General features: G+C 32.3%; 1 protein-coding gene across 5 annotated transcripts in view; it reads left to right on the plus strand.

The window, feature by feature from the left end:
• Positions 1 to 18,399, plus strand: part of TRIO (trio Rho guanine nucleotide exchange factor) — a 600,806-nt gene that overhangs the window by 253,461 nt on the left and 328,946 nt on the right. The window contains exon 1 of one of the 5 annotated variants that reach the window (XM_074199601.1): positions 10,137 to 10,248. The exons of 2 other annotated variants lie outside the window; for them this stretch is intronic. In XM_074199601.1, the coding sequence (XP_074055702.1) occupies positions 10,194 to 10,248 (55 nt within the window). In that variant the 5' untranslated portion in view covers positions 10,137 to 10,193. Of the gene's footprint in view, positions 1 to 10,136; positions 10,249 to 18,399 lie in introns of those variants that run through there. 2 more of the 5 variants (XM_074199603.1, XM_074199604.1) reach the window with 2 other exon arrangements.

The following is an 18,399-nucleotide window of genomic DNA, read 5'->3' on the forward strand; positions in this document are numbered from 1 at the left end:
CCCCAGTTTCCCTTGAATGCATTAAATACAACTCATTTCAGAGTCTCTTAAAAAGTTAATGTATTATTGATTTAAAACAGTAGCATCCTATGTAGTTCAAGTTTCAAGTTAGTCATTCAGTAAAAGTTTCTCTATTAAAGAAGGATAACTACCTTATAAAATATTTCTTCTTAGCAAAAAAAGATTATTTTTAAAGAGATTAAAAAGGAAAAAAATGTAGCCATACTCTCAAATTGTACATTTGTAGAATTTTTTTTTACATGCATGACTTACAACTAAAATGGATTGGCTTATCCTAAGTTCTGGTCACATGAATATTTAGGAACAATTATAAGTTGATGAAAGATTATTTTACAATTTTTGTTAGTTACATTAGGTAAAGTTGGTTTCACTTAGCAACATGTTATGTCAATAATCTGTACTTTGGGTTTAAAAACCAAAGTGAATTATGGTAAAGAAGCATGGTGGGGAAGCTCATTAGGACTTCACCCAAAGAACCTCAGGCTGGTGATTAATTTATAAACAAGTTGATTTTAGAACAATGCTAAATTCAGTGTCTAGAATTGTATGCATGAGTGCCTTACTGCTAAAAGATGCATGAAGAATGAATTATTAGGGAAACTATACTGTGGTTTTGAGATTTCTTTTCCAGCTAAATATGAATATCAACTTAAGATAGCTTAAAATATTACAAAAGTTATTTTCAGTTAACAATATACCAAAACATTAGAATTTTATATGTTGAGATTAAAAATGAGTATTACCAGCCTCTAATTTGACTGGTAAACAAAAAAATTAGCTATTTCATGACCAATTTCAAACTAGGGAAAAAAAGATCTGAATAATGTTTTTTTAAACTATTCAAGCAACGTTAATAAGACTAATCTTGAACATAACAAAATAGTTTTATCAACTTTTTGAAATGCTGCAACCGAATTTCATGTTTCTTGTAGAAACACTATTTAGAGATTTTGATTTCATGATTAGGAAATTAAGATCCATTTATGGACACTACATCATCCTGTATGTGAATCTTTAAATTTGATGTCCACATCTATAGAATAGATAGGAAGTGGTATGTGTCTTAGCTTCTGGAAAGGAGAACTATTTTGAGTACTAAAGTTCTACTTTGTAAAGTGTTTTTTTTATTTCTTTGACAAGAAGAGACTGTAAAAATACCATAAGTCTCAATTGTTGATCAGAGTATAGGTACCAGTTTTCCTATGGAAAATATTTTTAATGTTAACAAATGGCTAGTTTTCCCAAAATGAGTCACTGAGAACAAGTTGCTTCACTAATTTTGGTCTCAGTTTCTTAAAATGAAAAATAAGAGTGTTAGATTAGATGATCTCTAATGACCAGTCTGAAAGTTCTATCTGTGTATCCATTCACTCACATTAACAGAATTAAATCTGACTTCTTAACCTAAATCACCCCCCCCCAGTTTTTACAGATCATTTTGTTATTTTTAAATCAAAAGTTTGCTAAATTTTTGGACTATTTTTACTCTTGTTTCTTGAAACCTTGTAGTTATTGTTTGTGATCTATCAAACTAGAATGAAATTCACTGTTTTCTTATTGCCATTCAGTTTGTGTTCTTCAGAATTCATCATCTTATCTGTAAAATGAGGGAACTGGATTTAGTAATCATTTAGATACTCTAAGTTCTTAGGATCCTATGAATTTCATTATTTGTGATGAAAATTAAAGATTTTAGGATTATGATTGGTTTTTGTAATTTAATACTTGATAGGATGTCAGAAATCATCTAATCTTTTTGTAGATTCATAGAGATTAGGTATAAGCAACTACCTGTTAATTTTAGTAGTTCTCAGATCTATTTGTCCTTCCCTATCAACCCTCTTAACCTCTCATTTTCATCTTCAGCTTCCAGACATATCTTAAACTGAATATGTCAAATCTGAACTCATCTTTGCCCCCAAATATTCCCATCTCCCTAACTTTCCTAGCAGCTGTTGAAGGCATCATCATTCTCTCCATTACACAGACTCACATCATAGGTATCATATTTGAATCTTCATATCACTTTAATACAAGACCTCCTTATCTCATACTTAAAGTATCATAATAGTCTTTTGATTAGTCTTCCTGCCTCAGGTTTCTCCTCATTATAAACCATTCTCCTCTCAGCTGTCAGATTGATCTTTCTAAAAGCTCAAAATTGACCATGTCATCTATTGGAGTTCAGTCAACTCTTGTGGCTCCCTATTGTCTTCAGAAACAAATAGAAAATTCTCTTTCTGGCTTTTAAAATTCTCCATAACCTGTTCATTCCTACCTTTTCAGTTTTCTTTCACCTCTTCACCCCCCATCCTCTATTCCAGTGACACCAGACTCCTTGCTTTTCTTCACCTTAAGCATTCCTCTACAAATTCAGAATTTTTTCAATACCTGCCTTCCCCTAATACTTAGGCTCTTTCCTTTCTCATCTCCACCTCCTGACTTCTCTGACTTCTTTCCAAATGTGAGCTAAAGACCTTTGTACAAGAAGCCATTCTAGTCTTTCTTAATCCTAGTGCCTTCCCTCTGATCTACCCTTGTATATATGTTGTTTGCATATAGTTCTTTACTTGTTAATTCCCCCATTAGAAAGCGAACTCCTTGAGATCAGGGACTATTTTTTGCCTCTTTCTCTCTTTATCTCCAGTGCTTAGCACATAGTTGGTGATTAATAAATACTTGTTAATTTGACTTTTTGACTCTAGTGGTCATGCTGGCTAGGGAATTAAGGATCTTGATTTCTAGTACCATATTTGCCACAACTAGTGAACATACCGCATTCATCTCTCTGAGCTTCATTTTCTTATTATGAAATGAAAGAGTTGAGCTGATTAATTTCTAAGTGCTCTTCCAACTGTATGCTTCTATCACCAGAGGAGACCTTTCTTTCTTTAAAAAATAGCAGCCCTTTTACTTCTCACTTAGTATATTCCTCGATGTTTATTTCTGGTTCAGTCTCCTGTTTTTAAAGATTCCCACATGAGCCACTACTTAATCAGAAGCAATTTGATAGAGCGAGGAAGGAAGATTTAGGAAGAAAAAACTTGGATATGAATCCTACCACTGCTATTCAATATCTGTTTCAATAAATAATTCACCCTTTCTGCGTCTATTTTCTTCTCAGTGAAACAAAGGATTAAATAGACTAGATCAATACTGTTAAATTCAAATAAAGGGGGCTAGTAATCTGTACATAAAGATAACTGCAGCAAGTTTGTTGATGTAGTTTTAAACAGGAAATATTAATTGTATTTTTATTTTGTTAAATATTTCCTAGAGACATATTAATTTACTTCTAACTTATGTGGGACACCTCTAGATTAGATGATCTTTTAAGTCACTTAATATTTGTTTCTGTTATTCCTTAACCTACCTTGTATTTCTTCAATTATATTTTAAAATATTAATCACCTACTCCATTCCTGGACCTACTCAATATTGTGAGTAGAAAGAAATTACAATAGGGAAATTCTTTTGTTGTTTAGTCATTTTTTTGATCATATCCAACTTTTTGTGAAAATTTTTTGGACTTTTCTTAAAAAGATACTGAGTGGTTTACATTTCCTTCTTCAGCTGATTTTATAAATGAGGAAATTGAAGAAGCAAGATTAAGGGGTTTACCCAGGGTCACACAGCTAGTGTCTGAGGTTGAATTTGAACACAGGAAGAGGAGTCTTCCTAATTCCACGCCTGATATTCTGTCCATTGTGCCACCCAGTGGCAGAGAAATGCTGATAAATATTATTTAGTAATATGATATAGGAGTCCTATCAAAAGAGGCTACGAAATGTTAAGTATTTCTCTGTCCAAAAGTCATGGTATCTCTTAATAGTCTTCATTGACTTAAGAATAGAGGAAACATTCCCGTTCCATGTAGAAAAACTGCCTGAGAATTCACAGACAAGTAAATGAGTCTGAGAACCTTCAGATCAGGTTTTGAGTGCAGGAGGGGAAGGGAGGGGAGAGTTGAGGAGACCTCAATTGGTGCTCCGAGATAGTGTGACTTCTTAAATATCGGTCTAGTTCTCCATAGATCTAGTAAGGAACATCAGATATGTTACACCCTCCTACTTTATTTCTACCAGTCATCACAGCACCAATCCCTTAAACAAAAGTAAGAGAAACAAGTAAAGCCCTGACTTCAACAAGATTTCAACAAGTTAATAGTGGTAGTTGGAATATGTTACAAGCATTAAAAAAGGTAGGCAGACATGTAACAAGTTTCATTTTTAAATGATAGATTTTGCAATTTTAGAAGAATAAATTAGAACTAAGTTGTGGGGAAGCTTAAAAGCAGGCAAAGATATTTGTATTTTATCCTACTGGTAACAGAGAGCTACTGAAGATTTGGAGTTTTTTCACCTGTGCAAAGAATAGATTAGAGAGGAGAAAGACTAGAAAGAAGAGCTAATGAAAAAAGGAACTAGCTTCAATGGCCTTTGGGAGTAGAAATTGGTGGAGAGTAAAGGGAGAAATAATCAATACAATTTGACAAATGGAATCTCATAAAATGTCATTTGCAATTAGGAAAATGTGTTTTATCTTTCAATCATAGGTAGTTCATATAACTACATTCCTTTTTTTTAAAGCATTCCATACCTAACACATATCTTTTTATTTTCTATTTTTTCATCTCTTTTCTTTCCTTTCTTCTTTCTCCCTGTTTTACTTTCAGTATCCTTTTTTCCCCCCTTTCTATCTTCTTTTCTTATTATTTATGGCCTTTTGGTAGTTCAAATAATTTCTATTTAATTAGGTTTGCCATAGGAACTTGTAGAGAAGTAAAAGTCTAGTGTGCCCTAGTCTGGTCTGTAGCAATAAGAAATCTTCTAAACTTTTATTTTAATTCAGACATCCTATCTTTTGGGTTTTAAGATGTGAGAGTAGTTTTACAATTCAAATGACATAATTTATCATTACTTAGTTTTCTTTTTCTTTTTTGTAAGCTCACTATAATGAAGAGAGTATTTCATTGTTTGGAGAAGAAGTTAGTAAGCTCTAAGTCTTAAAGGCTAAAACCAGATGATATATATCTTTAAAGTGATCTAAAAATCACTAGAATTACACAGAAGCCATTTACTTTTTAAAATCCTTTATGATCACACACTGTTTAAATACATAGTCCTTAAGGGTACCAAGCTAACTTGACTTTTTGATCTGACAAAGTACGATGGAAGAGTCCTTCCTGTCTTTATTGAAAGTTCCAGAATTAATTGAATTAACTGTGTTTCATGTAAAATATAGACAGTTATTAGTGATGATTTAAAAACACTACTTAGTTTATAAGTACATTGGGCATATACATTACAACTTTGTTTCTCTAAAACTTTTAATTAGCTGGATATTATCTGATATCTAGTAAATATTTATTAAATATCTACTTTGTGTGCCAGACACTGATAAGTGCTGAGGATACTAATAAAATGAAAGACAAGGGGTGGTTAGGTGGTGCAGTGGATAGAGCACCAGCTCTGGAGTCAGGAGAACCTGAGTTCAAATGTGGCTTCAGACATTTAATAATTACCTAGCTGTGTGGCCTTGGGCAAGCCACTTAACCTCAATGCCTTGTAAAAACCAAAAAAAAAAAAAGAAAGAAAGAAAGAAAGAAAAAAAAAGAAAAAGACAGTCTCTGCCCTCAAGGAGTTTAGTCTAATTCACTGAGACAGGTAGTTTGGGCAGGAGATGTCCTGGGAGAGGGGAAGGGGGGAACCATCATGTTCTGTGAACTTGAAACCAGGAAGAGCAGCAAATATAGATAAGTGAACCCAAAAGTCCAGTTTCTGCCTTATATAAAGGAAGACTTTGGAAGGAGTTTGGTGATTTGCCTGCCAGACCACCAATCAAGAGGAGAAAGAAGGATTTTTCAAAACTTTAGTTAGCAGCATGGAGATGAGATAGGATGTGATATGCAGAGCAGTAGACACTGAGTGGAGTAAGATAAAGCTTTTTCTGGCAAACTTTTTTTTTTTTAGGATTTTGCAAGGCAAATGGGGTTAAGTGGCTTGCCCAAGGCCACACAGCTAGGTAATTATTAAGTGTCTGAGCCCAGATTTGAACCCAGGTACTCCTGACTCCAGTGAGGGTGCTTTATCCACTGCACCACCTAGCCACCCTGCAAACTTTTTTTAACTTTTTTTTAGGTGTTATTGTTGTTTGTTGTTGTTGTTGTTGTTGTTTTGCAAGGCAATGGGGTTAAGTGGCTTGCCCAAGGCCACACAGCTAGGTAATTATTAAGTGTCTGAGGCAGGATTTGAACTCAGGTACTCCTGACTCCAGGGCTGGTGCTCTATCCACTGCCCTTGGCAAACTTTTAATTTAAAAACATAGGTTATCCAAACTAATTATCTCAATTTACTATGTTAATGTTACTTCATTAAAATGATTTTAGCAGGGATACATTTGTATCCTAACACTCTTTTTTGCTCTCTTTTTAAAGATAGACTGACTAATTGGATTCTGAGATTTTCTCATTCTCTGAATTATTCCTTGGATCCCATTCCCAGTCCCTATATCACCAGAAGCCATATAGGAAATGAACTGAGTTTGATCAATGGTGCTTTGTTGCAATTCTCCTTTGTCTATAGCTGCAACCACTTTGCATTACTTTAAAAACTTGGTGGGATTTCAGAAGTCTTTATTCTATTCAAACCATGTCCAAATAGATGTCTATAGTATAAAGAAATGGGGTGAAATTAATTGATTGTTGAGATTTTTGCTTAAATTAAGTGTAGTAAAAAGGAAATAGTTCCCTGGTTTTCTTTCCCTTAATGGTTTAGGCATCCCAGAGTCATACCATCAAGTGAAACCTTTCCCTATTGAGTCTAGGATCATTTCTTATCTACAACTTTTGCCCTCATATTGATCATTTTAGTACACTCTGATCATAGGATCATGGATTTTGGACTGAAAGGAAAATATAGAAGTTATCTAATCTGGCATTCTGCTTCTATAGCTGAGAAAACTGAGTCCCTGAGACATTTAACTGACTTGCTGAAGTCAGTCTAGAAAAAGTGATAAGTGGAATAGTCAGCAATTGAAACCATAAGATTTGACTCTTAAGAGAGAGAGAATCAAATTCAGACAAAGCAGCAGTTGTTGCTTTTTGGATGGATAGTCCCTGAGGGATGGATAGTTAATATGGTAGGTATGAATGTGCCCTGAATATAAAATCCTTTTCAAATTTTTCTGGCTATGAAATTTGTATTTCCTGTGCTGGGAAAAAAATTCTTAAAAATCTCAATAAAGTATCCGATACTGTCACCAGTGTCAAAGAACAGTGACATCACCAATTTAGGATTAAAAACACTGGTTAGAAGTCAGGAGATTCCAGAATCACTGAACCATTTGACCTCACACAATGAATCTCATCTTCCAAAACCTTAGTTTCTTATTGTATAAAATTAGTGGCTTGTGACTAAATTGTTTCTAAGATTTTTCCCAGCTCCATAAACCTTAACTCTGTGGTTTCTTTTCAACTATATAAATTATTTTTTTGCCTTCATTGTGTTTAGTAGCAACTGATTAAGTGCAGTTCAGCACTATTCATGACCTCCATAACAACATTATGTTGGATTCTGAGAATACAAAGATTAATACATACATAAATATACATATGTCTACATACACAATACACACAGAGATATATAAGTATATTTGTATATGTATAGGTACAATTGCTCTTTGGCCTCAAGGAGCTTACTGTTCTTTGAGTGATACAACATCATTACTAGAATAATAACAACTCACATTGTTATAGCATTTTAAAATTTTCAAAGTTCTTTACAAATATTACCTTATTTTGTCCTCATAAATATCCTGGAAAATAGGTGCTATTTTTATCATCACAATCTTTTAGATAAGGAAACTGAGCCAGTTAGAAATTAATAATAATAACAATAGCTAACATTTATATAGTGCTTACAATGCTCCATTTACTTTGTGCTAAGTTCATTAGAAATTATGTCCTGGGGCGGCTAGGTGGCAGTTGATAAAGCACCAGCCCTGGAGTCAGGAGTACCTGAGTTCAAATCTGGTCTCAGACACTTAATAATTACCTAGCTGTGTGGCCTTGGGCAAACCATTAACCCGCCTTGCAAAAAATTTAAAAAAAAAGTTATCTCCTTTGATCTTTATAATATCTCTGCAAGTTAGACGCTATTATTATTTCCATTTTATAGATGAGGAAATGAAGTAAATAATGGTTAATTTACTTGCCTAGAGTCACATAACTGGTAAGTGCTTGAGGTAGGATTTGAACTCAGGTCTCCCTTACATGGGTCCAATGATCTATCTACTGGGTCATCTTGCTTCAATATAACATGTAAAGATATATCTACATAATAATTCAAGGAAAAACAAGGGAATGAGTGGGGAAGGTTTCCTGTAGATGCCAAATGAAATCAGCCAAAAACGAAGCTGTGTTTCAAAGAGGTGTGAACATTGCCATGCTACTATGCATTGTCCACCTCTTGGCTTCTGCCTAGTACCCCAGAATGTCTCTTGTCAAGCAAGGAAAGAATTAAATTGATGATGTCCAGATTGGTTCTTGCTCTACCTTAATGATCTTGGCTAAAATCCTTTCTTTGCTTTTTGGGACCTGCTTGTTTATTTGAAAAATGAAGAGATCAAATGAATTAATCTCTGAAATACTTCCAACTCTAAAATCCTCAGATTCTAAATGTGTGGAATGCATCCAATTTAGTCATGAAATTATTCATTAAGGAAATAGTATAGGAAGTATATATGTTTGAATAACTGTTTAATAATGAATATAACTTGGTTAGCTCAAACATTTTGGTGAAGATGATTTTTTTTAAGCCCATGGTTCATTTTAGGAAAAGAGATAATGATAAAAATAAAGACTTAGGAAAACTTGAAATAATTTGAAAAGAATAGCACACTTTGTAAGTCTACTTTCTTAGTTCTCTCCATGACAACATAAACATTAACATAATAAATGATACAATAATAGCTGATATTCATATAGCAGTCTTTAAAATTTGCCAAGTCTTTTATGTATTTTATTTGAACTTCCAGCTCTAATTTATTTATAATGTATTGGGGGAGGGGGAGGAGAAAAGAGAGAGGGAGGGAGAGAGAGAGAGAGAGAGAGAGAGAGAGAGAGAGAGAGAGAGAGAATATTATTTGATTCAGGTATTTTTAGCTCTATACTTCCTGATTTCTCCCCATTTGTCTACTTTTTTGAAATTTTTGTTTCTATAGGAAAGGAATTCAATTGTATGGGATTTGAAGGATTAGGTAAATTGCTTTTTTTTTATTTTGTTTTTCTTTAGTCACATTACCACATGAACAGTTTACAAGTACTTTTTATATTTTAGTCATCATTCTTCTTTCCTACAGTTCCCCAACCCTTGCCTTAATCTGTTCTTTGGCTATTTTAAGATTTTTTTTTTTTAGGATTTTTTTTTTTTTGCACGGCAATGGGGTTAAGTGGCTTGCCCAAGGCCACACAACTAGGTAATTATTAAGTGTCTGAGGCCAGATTTGAATTCAGGTACTCCTGACTCCAGGGCCGGTGTTCTATCCACTGTACCACTTAGGCCCCCCCAAGGATTATTCTTAATAGAAATTGCAATACCGACTACTGTATGGTAGTAAAAAAGTTTACCCTAGTTTTGTTTTATATTTACATCTACATATACTTCTAGAAGTTTAAGAACTAGCTCCATTTACCCAACTGTTTAAATATAATTGTACATTTTATAAATAAATCTCATATTGAAATATGAAATGTGAACTTCAATTAATTTACTTTATCTCAATTTATGCTAGTTCTAGGGATTTGAATGAGTATAGCAAATCTTTCCCTGTGTATATCTAGCTTGTTAGCTAACTGGTAAAAATAGCCAGAGAAATGGGCTTAAAATCAGGAAGATCTAAATTCAACTACAACCTCATGACACTTAGTAACTCTGTGACCTAGGGCAGGTTACTTTAACTCTCTTAGTTTCCTCAACTGTAAAACAAAAATAATAAACCAATCTCCTAGGACTGTTGTGAATATCCAATGACATAACATGGTAAATACTTAATACATGCTTTTTTCCCTTCCTTACCAAGAGAAAGAATATCTTAGAAGTTAAGTTTATTTTTATCAGTCTAATGATTTTATTTTTTCCTTATATATTCCAGGATTTCGCAAAAATGATGAAATGAAGGCTATGGATGTGCTGCCAATTTTAAAGGAAAAAGTTGCATATCTTTCAGGTAAGTTGAACTTTTAAACATTGCCTTATTATTCTTTATGAATGTCTTTAACATTTATTAGTATTTGAAGTATTTGAAACACTAGACAAGATAGGAAGGTGTACCACAAAGTATTAAGGAACTGATATTCTTAGGGATTTGCTTTTTGTAGCAACCTATTTCCATAAAAGTTTTAATTTTCTAGTATTTTGTGTCATTATGCAAATTAGCTTATTCTGATTGAAATATATACTCTTAAGTCACTTAGTCTTGTTATTTAAAATGTTTATTCATTGATTCATCTAACAGTCTAGTGGTTTAGCATTTCAATGAATTTGCCAGTTAAATAAATTAACTAATTTGATTTTTTTAACTGTATCAACTTATCAAAAATTAATTCATGTTCTCACCTGCCATTTGCCTCCAAACACCCATCATTTCCTGCCTCCACTACTTGGATGATTTTGTTCTCTCTGTCTAGTCCTGATTTCCCTTTTCACCTCTGAATTCCTTTTTAAGCTCAGTTCAAATCATTGATCATCCATTTCAAACTTGTGCATAACATCACACTTTATTGTACAATACATTTTATCTGGTAATATTATAAAAAAGTAACATGTTGGGGTAAGTACAGCTATTCTGGAAGACAAGAAGACTTGCGTTGTAATCCCACCTCTGCTTCTTGTGGGTTGTGTGACTTTCTTAGTGTCCCTAGCAATTCTGTAAAGCTATAAAATTACAGCCAATGTTCTGACCTTTTTTGGTAGAGAAAGTTTTCCTTGATGTACTCCCACTAATGAAACACTGGTCTAATTTTTTTAAAAAGGCATAGATTTAAAATGATGCATCCTCATCAATTGGGGAATGATTGAAAATGTCATGGTATTTGAATGTTATAAAGTTCTATTCTTCTTTAAAAAACATGGAGGGGTACTCTAGAGCAGCACAAAAAGAATGATATGAACAGATGCTGAGTGAAGGGATCAGAACCAAGAGAACATTGCACACATTAACAACATTGTAAGTTGATGTACTAAGATAGATACAGCTTCTTTCAGCAGTTCAGTGAGCTAGGACAACCCTGGGAGGTCTGTTATGGACAATGCTATCCACATCCAGACAAAAAAAGAAAAAAGTAAAAAAAGCACATAATCTGAATGAACACGGTTCACTTTTTTAAAATTTTTTTCTTTTAGAAAGATATTATTTATTTTGAATTTTACAATTTTTCCCCTAATCTTGCTTCCCTCCTCCCACTCCCCCACAGAAGACAGTCTGTTAATCTTTACATTGTTTCCATGGTATACATTGATCTAATTTGAATGGGATGAGAGAGAAATCATTTCCTTAAGAGAAAAAAAATAAAAGTATAAGAGATAGCAAAATTACATAATAAGATAATGGGGTTTTTTTAGCTTAAAGGTAATGGTCTTTGGTCTTTGTTCAAACTCCACAGTTCTTTCTCTGGATACAGATGGTATTCACCATTGCAGTTATCCCAAAATTGTGCCTGATTGTTGCACTGATGGAATGAGCAAGTCCATTAATGTTGATTATCACCCCCATGGACTGTTCACTTTTTAAAAATTTATCTTATGTTTTTCCTTCCTATCACATGGTTTTCTTTCTTTTCCTTTAGTCCTAATTCCTCATACACAAAATGACTAATATGTAAATATGTTAAACGCAAATGTACATGTACAACATTAACTAGACTGTTAGCCACTGAGGGGAGGGGGGATGGGAAGGGAGGGTGCAAGAAAATTGTATAAGTTACAAATATGCATTTGGATGAATATTTTAAAATTTTCATAATATATAGTTGGAAAAATAGAATAAAATATCAATCAAAAGAAAAGATTCATCCTAGAAGAAACAGATAACTATCTGAGGGAGTAAGAGAAAAGTGGAAATGATATGCAAGTTTATTGCTTTTTTTTCAGACATTCTACTCTTCTATGTCCTGAGAGACTCAATGACTCTTCACTGTTAGCTCCCAGGGCTTGGCCTAGAAAGTAGAAATTTAGATGGATTTAGGAATCCTGAAAGTCAAGGACTTCAGAGTTAAATGTAAAAATTTGCTGCATAAAAGAAACACATTTTAAATAAAGAAAATGGAGAGTAAAACTGAGAATTTAAAACTAAATTTGATATGCATCAGATAACAAATAAAAACAGAAATTATACTTATAATATCAAATATAGAAATAATAATAATAAAGTCAAGAAAGAAAATGAGGAAAGCTTTATTCTTTATAGTCACCATTGAAATTAAAATATTAAATGAAATGGCACCAACAAAGAATAGCCACTAACTTAAAAAAAATACCTAGGGAAATTGCAAAAAAAGACGAAATTAGAAACAAATAATTATGGAAAACTTTTAATGTTCCTCTCTCAGACTTTGATAAATCCAACAGATAAATAAGAACAAAATATTGATCTTTGGTAAGTTCTTAATGGGAATATCAAGGAAAGCAAGTATTAAATATTACACCACAATACAATCATGATAAAATGTTGATCATAAACTTGATTATAAGGAACCATAAAAAAATCTGAAAGGCAGAAATAATAAATGCTTCCCGTACAGAACAAATGCAATAAAAATAATAAAAACATAAAAATGTTTTCCAAAGATATGAACCTAAATGGAAACTAAATAATGACACTGAAAAATAATGCATGGATCAAAGAAAGCATTATTAGAAAAGTAATTTTGTTTATAATGGAACAACATATAAAAAAGTTCTCAGATAAAAGTGTGTCTCTGAAAACATTCATTAATGAAATTAAAAAGGGAGAATGTGGGAATTTAAACATATAAATAAAATGTTTAGAAAAATCAACAAAATTTTAACCCTAAAACAAGTCCAGAAGAAGTATTGAAAATTAAAGGAGAAATAGAGAAATTTGAAAATAAAAAAAGATTATATTACTGATAAACTAAAATAAGAGCTATATTTAAAAGATTAACAAATTAGAAAAAAATTGTCTTGAAGAAAAAGTAAGTGGAAAATAAAATTACTAAAATTAAAAAATGAGCAATTTGATTTCCTAAAAATCAGAAAGGAAATAAAAAAATTAGCAAAAATCACTATTCTTAATTATACTCCTACAAAACTGAGCATCCATCTCATAAGTTACTTAGGTTTTTACTCTTTGTACCATATCCTCCTAAAGAACCTCATACCTTTGGGTCATATTAATTGATAAAAGCTCACCACATCTAGCTTCCTGGCCACTCAACCTTCTAACATTCCCTTTCTCTTTATTAGAATATAAGCTTCTTGAGAGAAAGGAGTTGCCTCTCTTTTATATTTCTATACCCAGTGCTTTGCACAATACTAGATACATAATAAATGATTGATAAATACATTGTAATTTATTCAGTTCGAAAGAAATATATGAGTAGCTACAAAAATATAAAATAATATAAAAATATCTGAAATTACAAAAGAAATACTGAAGATCTTAATTTACCCATCCTTAGATGAAGTTATTGAGCAAACTTTAAAGAAAATGCTCCCAAGTATAAAACCCTAAGCCATGTTGCCTTACAAGTGAATTCTATGAAATGATCAAAGAGGATATATACCAGTACTTTGAAACTTTTTCTCAAAAATAGAGACATAAGACATCTATCAACTCATTTTACGAAACAAAATCCTGAGATGCTAATCTTAGATAGATGAAGCAAAGAGAACTTTAGATTCAACTCCTTATTAAATATTGATCCAAATAGTTTAAATAAATTCCCTTCAGTGAGACTACAGATATGTTCATAAACTAATTCACTGTGATTAAGTTATATTTATACCAGGGATTCCCAGTTGTTTCAGAAGTAGGAAAACAATTAGCTATATAGAACACAAGAAAACAAAAACCATGTGATTATTTCTGCAGCTAGAGAAAGGGTCTTTGATAAACTTTACCACTTGTTTATGTTAAAAATTCTAATTAAGCATAGCTAAGGAAGAACTCTGACATGATATATTTCTAGAAGTGCTATGTTTTAGCAAATAAAGCAGGGAGGTAAACTCAAAAGAATAAACATAATAAATTTTCAATATTATTCAAATTTCCATACAATATTAATAAAACCACAAAAATAACATCATTTATAATGCATAAAATGAATGGAAGTTTAACCTATTGGCATGTACAATTTGTAAAAACACCATTGAAAGACATTCTTGACTGAAAATATGAATAAATTATTTGAGAGAGACTATATCATTCATAGTTAGCTTGTGTCAATAAAATAAAATAACAATACTACCTTAATTAATTTATAACATTAGTGCTATGCCAATCAAATTACTGAGGGCAGTTTTTTAGAACTAGGTTAAAAAAAATAATACCAAACATCACTTGAAAGAAAGTAGATCTACAATTTCAATGGAAAATAATTTTTAAAAAAATTAAATGAAGTACACTATCAACTTTCAAACTATATTATAAACTAATATCTTCAGAATTATTTATTACATGTTAAATAAAGCACTACTGGGTCATTAGAACAACCTTAACAAATTAGGAATTGAAACACTAGAAAACATAAGACAAATTTTTGGTTAACTTAAGTACATAAATTGCTAGGGGAAAGGATAACTTTTTTTTAAATAAAGCAAGAATTGTTGGGAAATTTATGAAATAGTTTGGCAGAAATTTAATTTAGTATCCAGACCTGTATTTTATACTATATATCACCCCAAACCAATAAATTGGAAATGGATTCTTGATCCACGTATAAAAGAGTATAACATTTTTTAATTGGATTAAGAATCCAATAGAAGTACCTTTCACAATTGTGATTCGGACAAAATTTCTTAACACAAGGATAGAGATCATAAAGTATGAAAAAGAGAATTTTTAGTATATAAAATTCAAAATTTTTTTGTACAGTCAAGTATGGAATCAGAAGATAAATTATGTGAACAGAAATATAATTTCCTCAACCATTTCAAATAAAGGTCTGATCAATTGTATGTTTATATAGAATAAATATAAATATATCACTTTAAGAGCCAATTTCCAATGAATAAGTGATATAAAGACATAACTATTTTTTATTTAATTGAAAACTTTAAATAACCCACATGTAAATATGTAATAAGTCACTAATAGCAGGCAAGATGCAAATTCAAACAACTCAGATTACTTTTCATACTTTATAAATTGAAAAGTAAGCATAGTATTATCAGATTAACAGATGGAACTATTGAAAAATAGGCATGCAGATGTTCTAATGGTGGAAGTGTGAAATGCTCTAGTCTTTCTTGTTGTCTACTTGGAATTATGCAAGAAAGAGAGAATGGCTTCACTATCCTTAACTTTTGGTCCTGCAATCTAGTTATTGGGCTTAGGAAATCAAAAACAGAAACAAATATCCAATATATAACAGAATATTCTTAGCAGCACTCTTAATAATTAAAGAATTAGAAGCAAAGTAGATACCATAGATTGAGAAATAATGTAAATGTAATAGAATATTCTTATCCAGGAAGAAATGGTAATTATAAAGAATTCTGAGAAACATATGCATTGATATAGTGAAGAAAGTAGAAATACTAGATTTATATGTATAAAGACTAGAAAAAATAAGAATGAAAATTCACTAAAAGAAAGTCAAATTATGAGTAATTGAAAAATTAGTGATGGCCCTGGTGCACAACCAATGAAAGATATCCTCCTTCTTAGAAGAAAGTGAGAGTTGAATTTTTTAAAATTGTTTTCTTTGTCATAAAGGCAGTTCAGTTTAAGGGGAGCTGTGAAATAAGGATAAAGACAAAAGGTATCAATAAAATATTTTAAACAGTCTCAAGTTTCTTTGTCCTTTTCTTATTCCGTGTGACTGCACATCCCCTACTCTGTTTTTATTTTTGTTTTTCTCATTTTTTTTCTGAAGTAAAGCCAAGAGGTCACAGACTATGCTTCTGAATGGGGTTTTCTTGCAGGTAGAGTTCATGGACCCTAAGCCTGATTATGACATGGCTATAAAGTAAGCTTATGTACCCTAGTTTTCTTGAGGTTAGCCCAGAAATCCTGACTCTTACTGAATTGGGTCCCTTAGGGATATCACAATGAAGTGAAGTGTCAAGCCTTTCAGTACTATATATCTTCCACCTCTGCCTTCCATGTGGAAGAAGGATTAGGACTTTGTGGTCTACATGCTTGAGTTGCCCTACTTATGGGAAGTCACTTGGCTCTAGCAGTTCCAGTTAACTCATTTTATTCTGAAAGATTTTTCCTCTATTTGATGAGGTAATGAACTTATGAGAAGTCATATCAGTCAGAATAGCTATTATCCTTGTGCTCTAAAAACTTCCTTAATCATAATTTTACCTTCTTTAAACAAGAGGATCTTTATAAAATTTGGATGCATTGTTTTGAACATATTCTTTTTTAATTTTTGCAATTATTAAATTATCTCATAATATTCCCTGTATAGGTAGTTCTATATATTTCAGGGCATCTTTGGATCATAGATTTAAAACTGAAAGAGATCTAAGAGGCCATCTAATCCAATGTCTATATTTTACATTTGTATAAACTAAGACCCAGAGTGTTTAAATGACAGGTTCATCTGACCATCTATAAACTATGCCATCTATTCTCTGTCAATCTATCATCCTTATCTCCTCTCCATTTGAAATTTGGGCGCCTGGAACTACTTTAGGTTTTCTAATATTCCAGGACTTCACCTCAGTTCTATGCCATCTTCAACCATACCTCTTCCTGTATATAGCACACATACCCCCAATCCCTTTCTCATTCTCTCTCTTCCTGAATCGAATATAATATTCTTTTAGAATAGATTTAGAAGATTAGAATAGAATTCCATGAGAATATATTGTTTCTTAAAGGCAGGGACTATTTTTTTTAAAGATTTTATTTATTTTGAGTTTTACAATTTTTCCCTAATCTTACTTCCCTCCCCTCACTACCCATAGAAGGCAATTTGTCAGTCTTTACATTGTTTCCATGGTATACATTGATCCAAATTGAATGTGATGAGAGAGAGAAATCATATCCTTAAAGAAGAAACATAAATAAGATATAGCAATATCAGACAATAAGATATCAGTATTTTTTTCTAAATTAAAGGTAATAATAGTCCTTGGTCTTTGTTCAAACTCCACAGTTCTTTCTCTGGATACAGATGGTATTCTCCATTGCAGACAGCCCCAAATTGTTCCTGATTGTTGCACTGATGGAATGAGCAAGTCCATCAAGATTGATCATCAACCCCATGTTGCTGTTAGGTGTACAGTGTTTTTCTGTTTCTGCTTATCTCACTCAATATCAGTTCATACAAATCCTTCCAGGCTTCCCTGAATTCTCATCCCTCCTGGTTTCTAATAGAACAATAGTGTTCCATGACATACATGTACCACAGTTTGCTAAGCCATTCCCCAATTGAAGAACATTTACATGATTTCCAATTCGTTGCCACTGCAAACAGGGCCACTATGAATATTTTTGTACAAGTGATGTTTTTACCCTTTTTCATCATCTCTTCAGGGTATAGACCCAGTAGTGGTATTGCTGGATCAAAGGGTATGCACATTTTTGTTGCCCTTTGGGCATAAGGCAGGGACTATCTTGTTTATATCTGTATCCCCAATACTTAACAAGGTGCTTGATACATACTAGTTACTTAATAAATTTTCTCCCAATCCACCCATCATTTCTTATTCATCTATCTTTCCATTCATTTATTTATGTAATCTTTCAGAACTACACAGGCAGCATTTGAATCCAGATCCTCTGAGTCCAGAACCAGTGTTTGGTACTACCTTTCCTTACTTTTGCCCCCCCCACAAGAATAACAATATTTTATGCACATTGACGATTTCAATGGCTTGGGAGAAAATACACAAGATTTTGATGATCAAGAAACTTGGGTTCTACCCCTAGCTCTTTTATTTACCCTGTCAGTCAATAAGCATTAATTAAAATCTTGCCATGTGCTAGCTACTTTGTTAAGATTTGGGGGATATAAAAAGAGTCAAAAAATAGTTCCTGCCTTCCAGGAACTATAATATAATGGGATGACAATAGCAAATGTACAAATAAACTATTATACAGGATGAATGCAAAATAAATAAGTGAACGCATTAAAATTAAGGGAGGTTAGAAAACGTTTCTTCTAAAAGGTTCGTTGTT

The sequence above is a fragment of the Macrotis lagotis genome, chromosome X (assembly GCF_037893015.1).
Source record: "Macrotis lagotis isolate mMagLag1 chromosome X, bilby.v1.9.chrom.fasta, whole genome shotgun sequence".
Classification (NCBI taxonomy): Eukaryota; Metazoa; Chordata; class Mammalia; order Peramelemorphia; family Peramelidae; genus Macrotis; species Macrotis lagotis.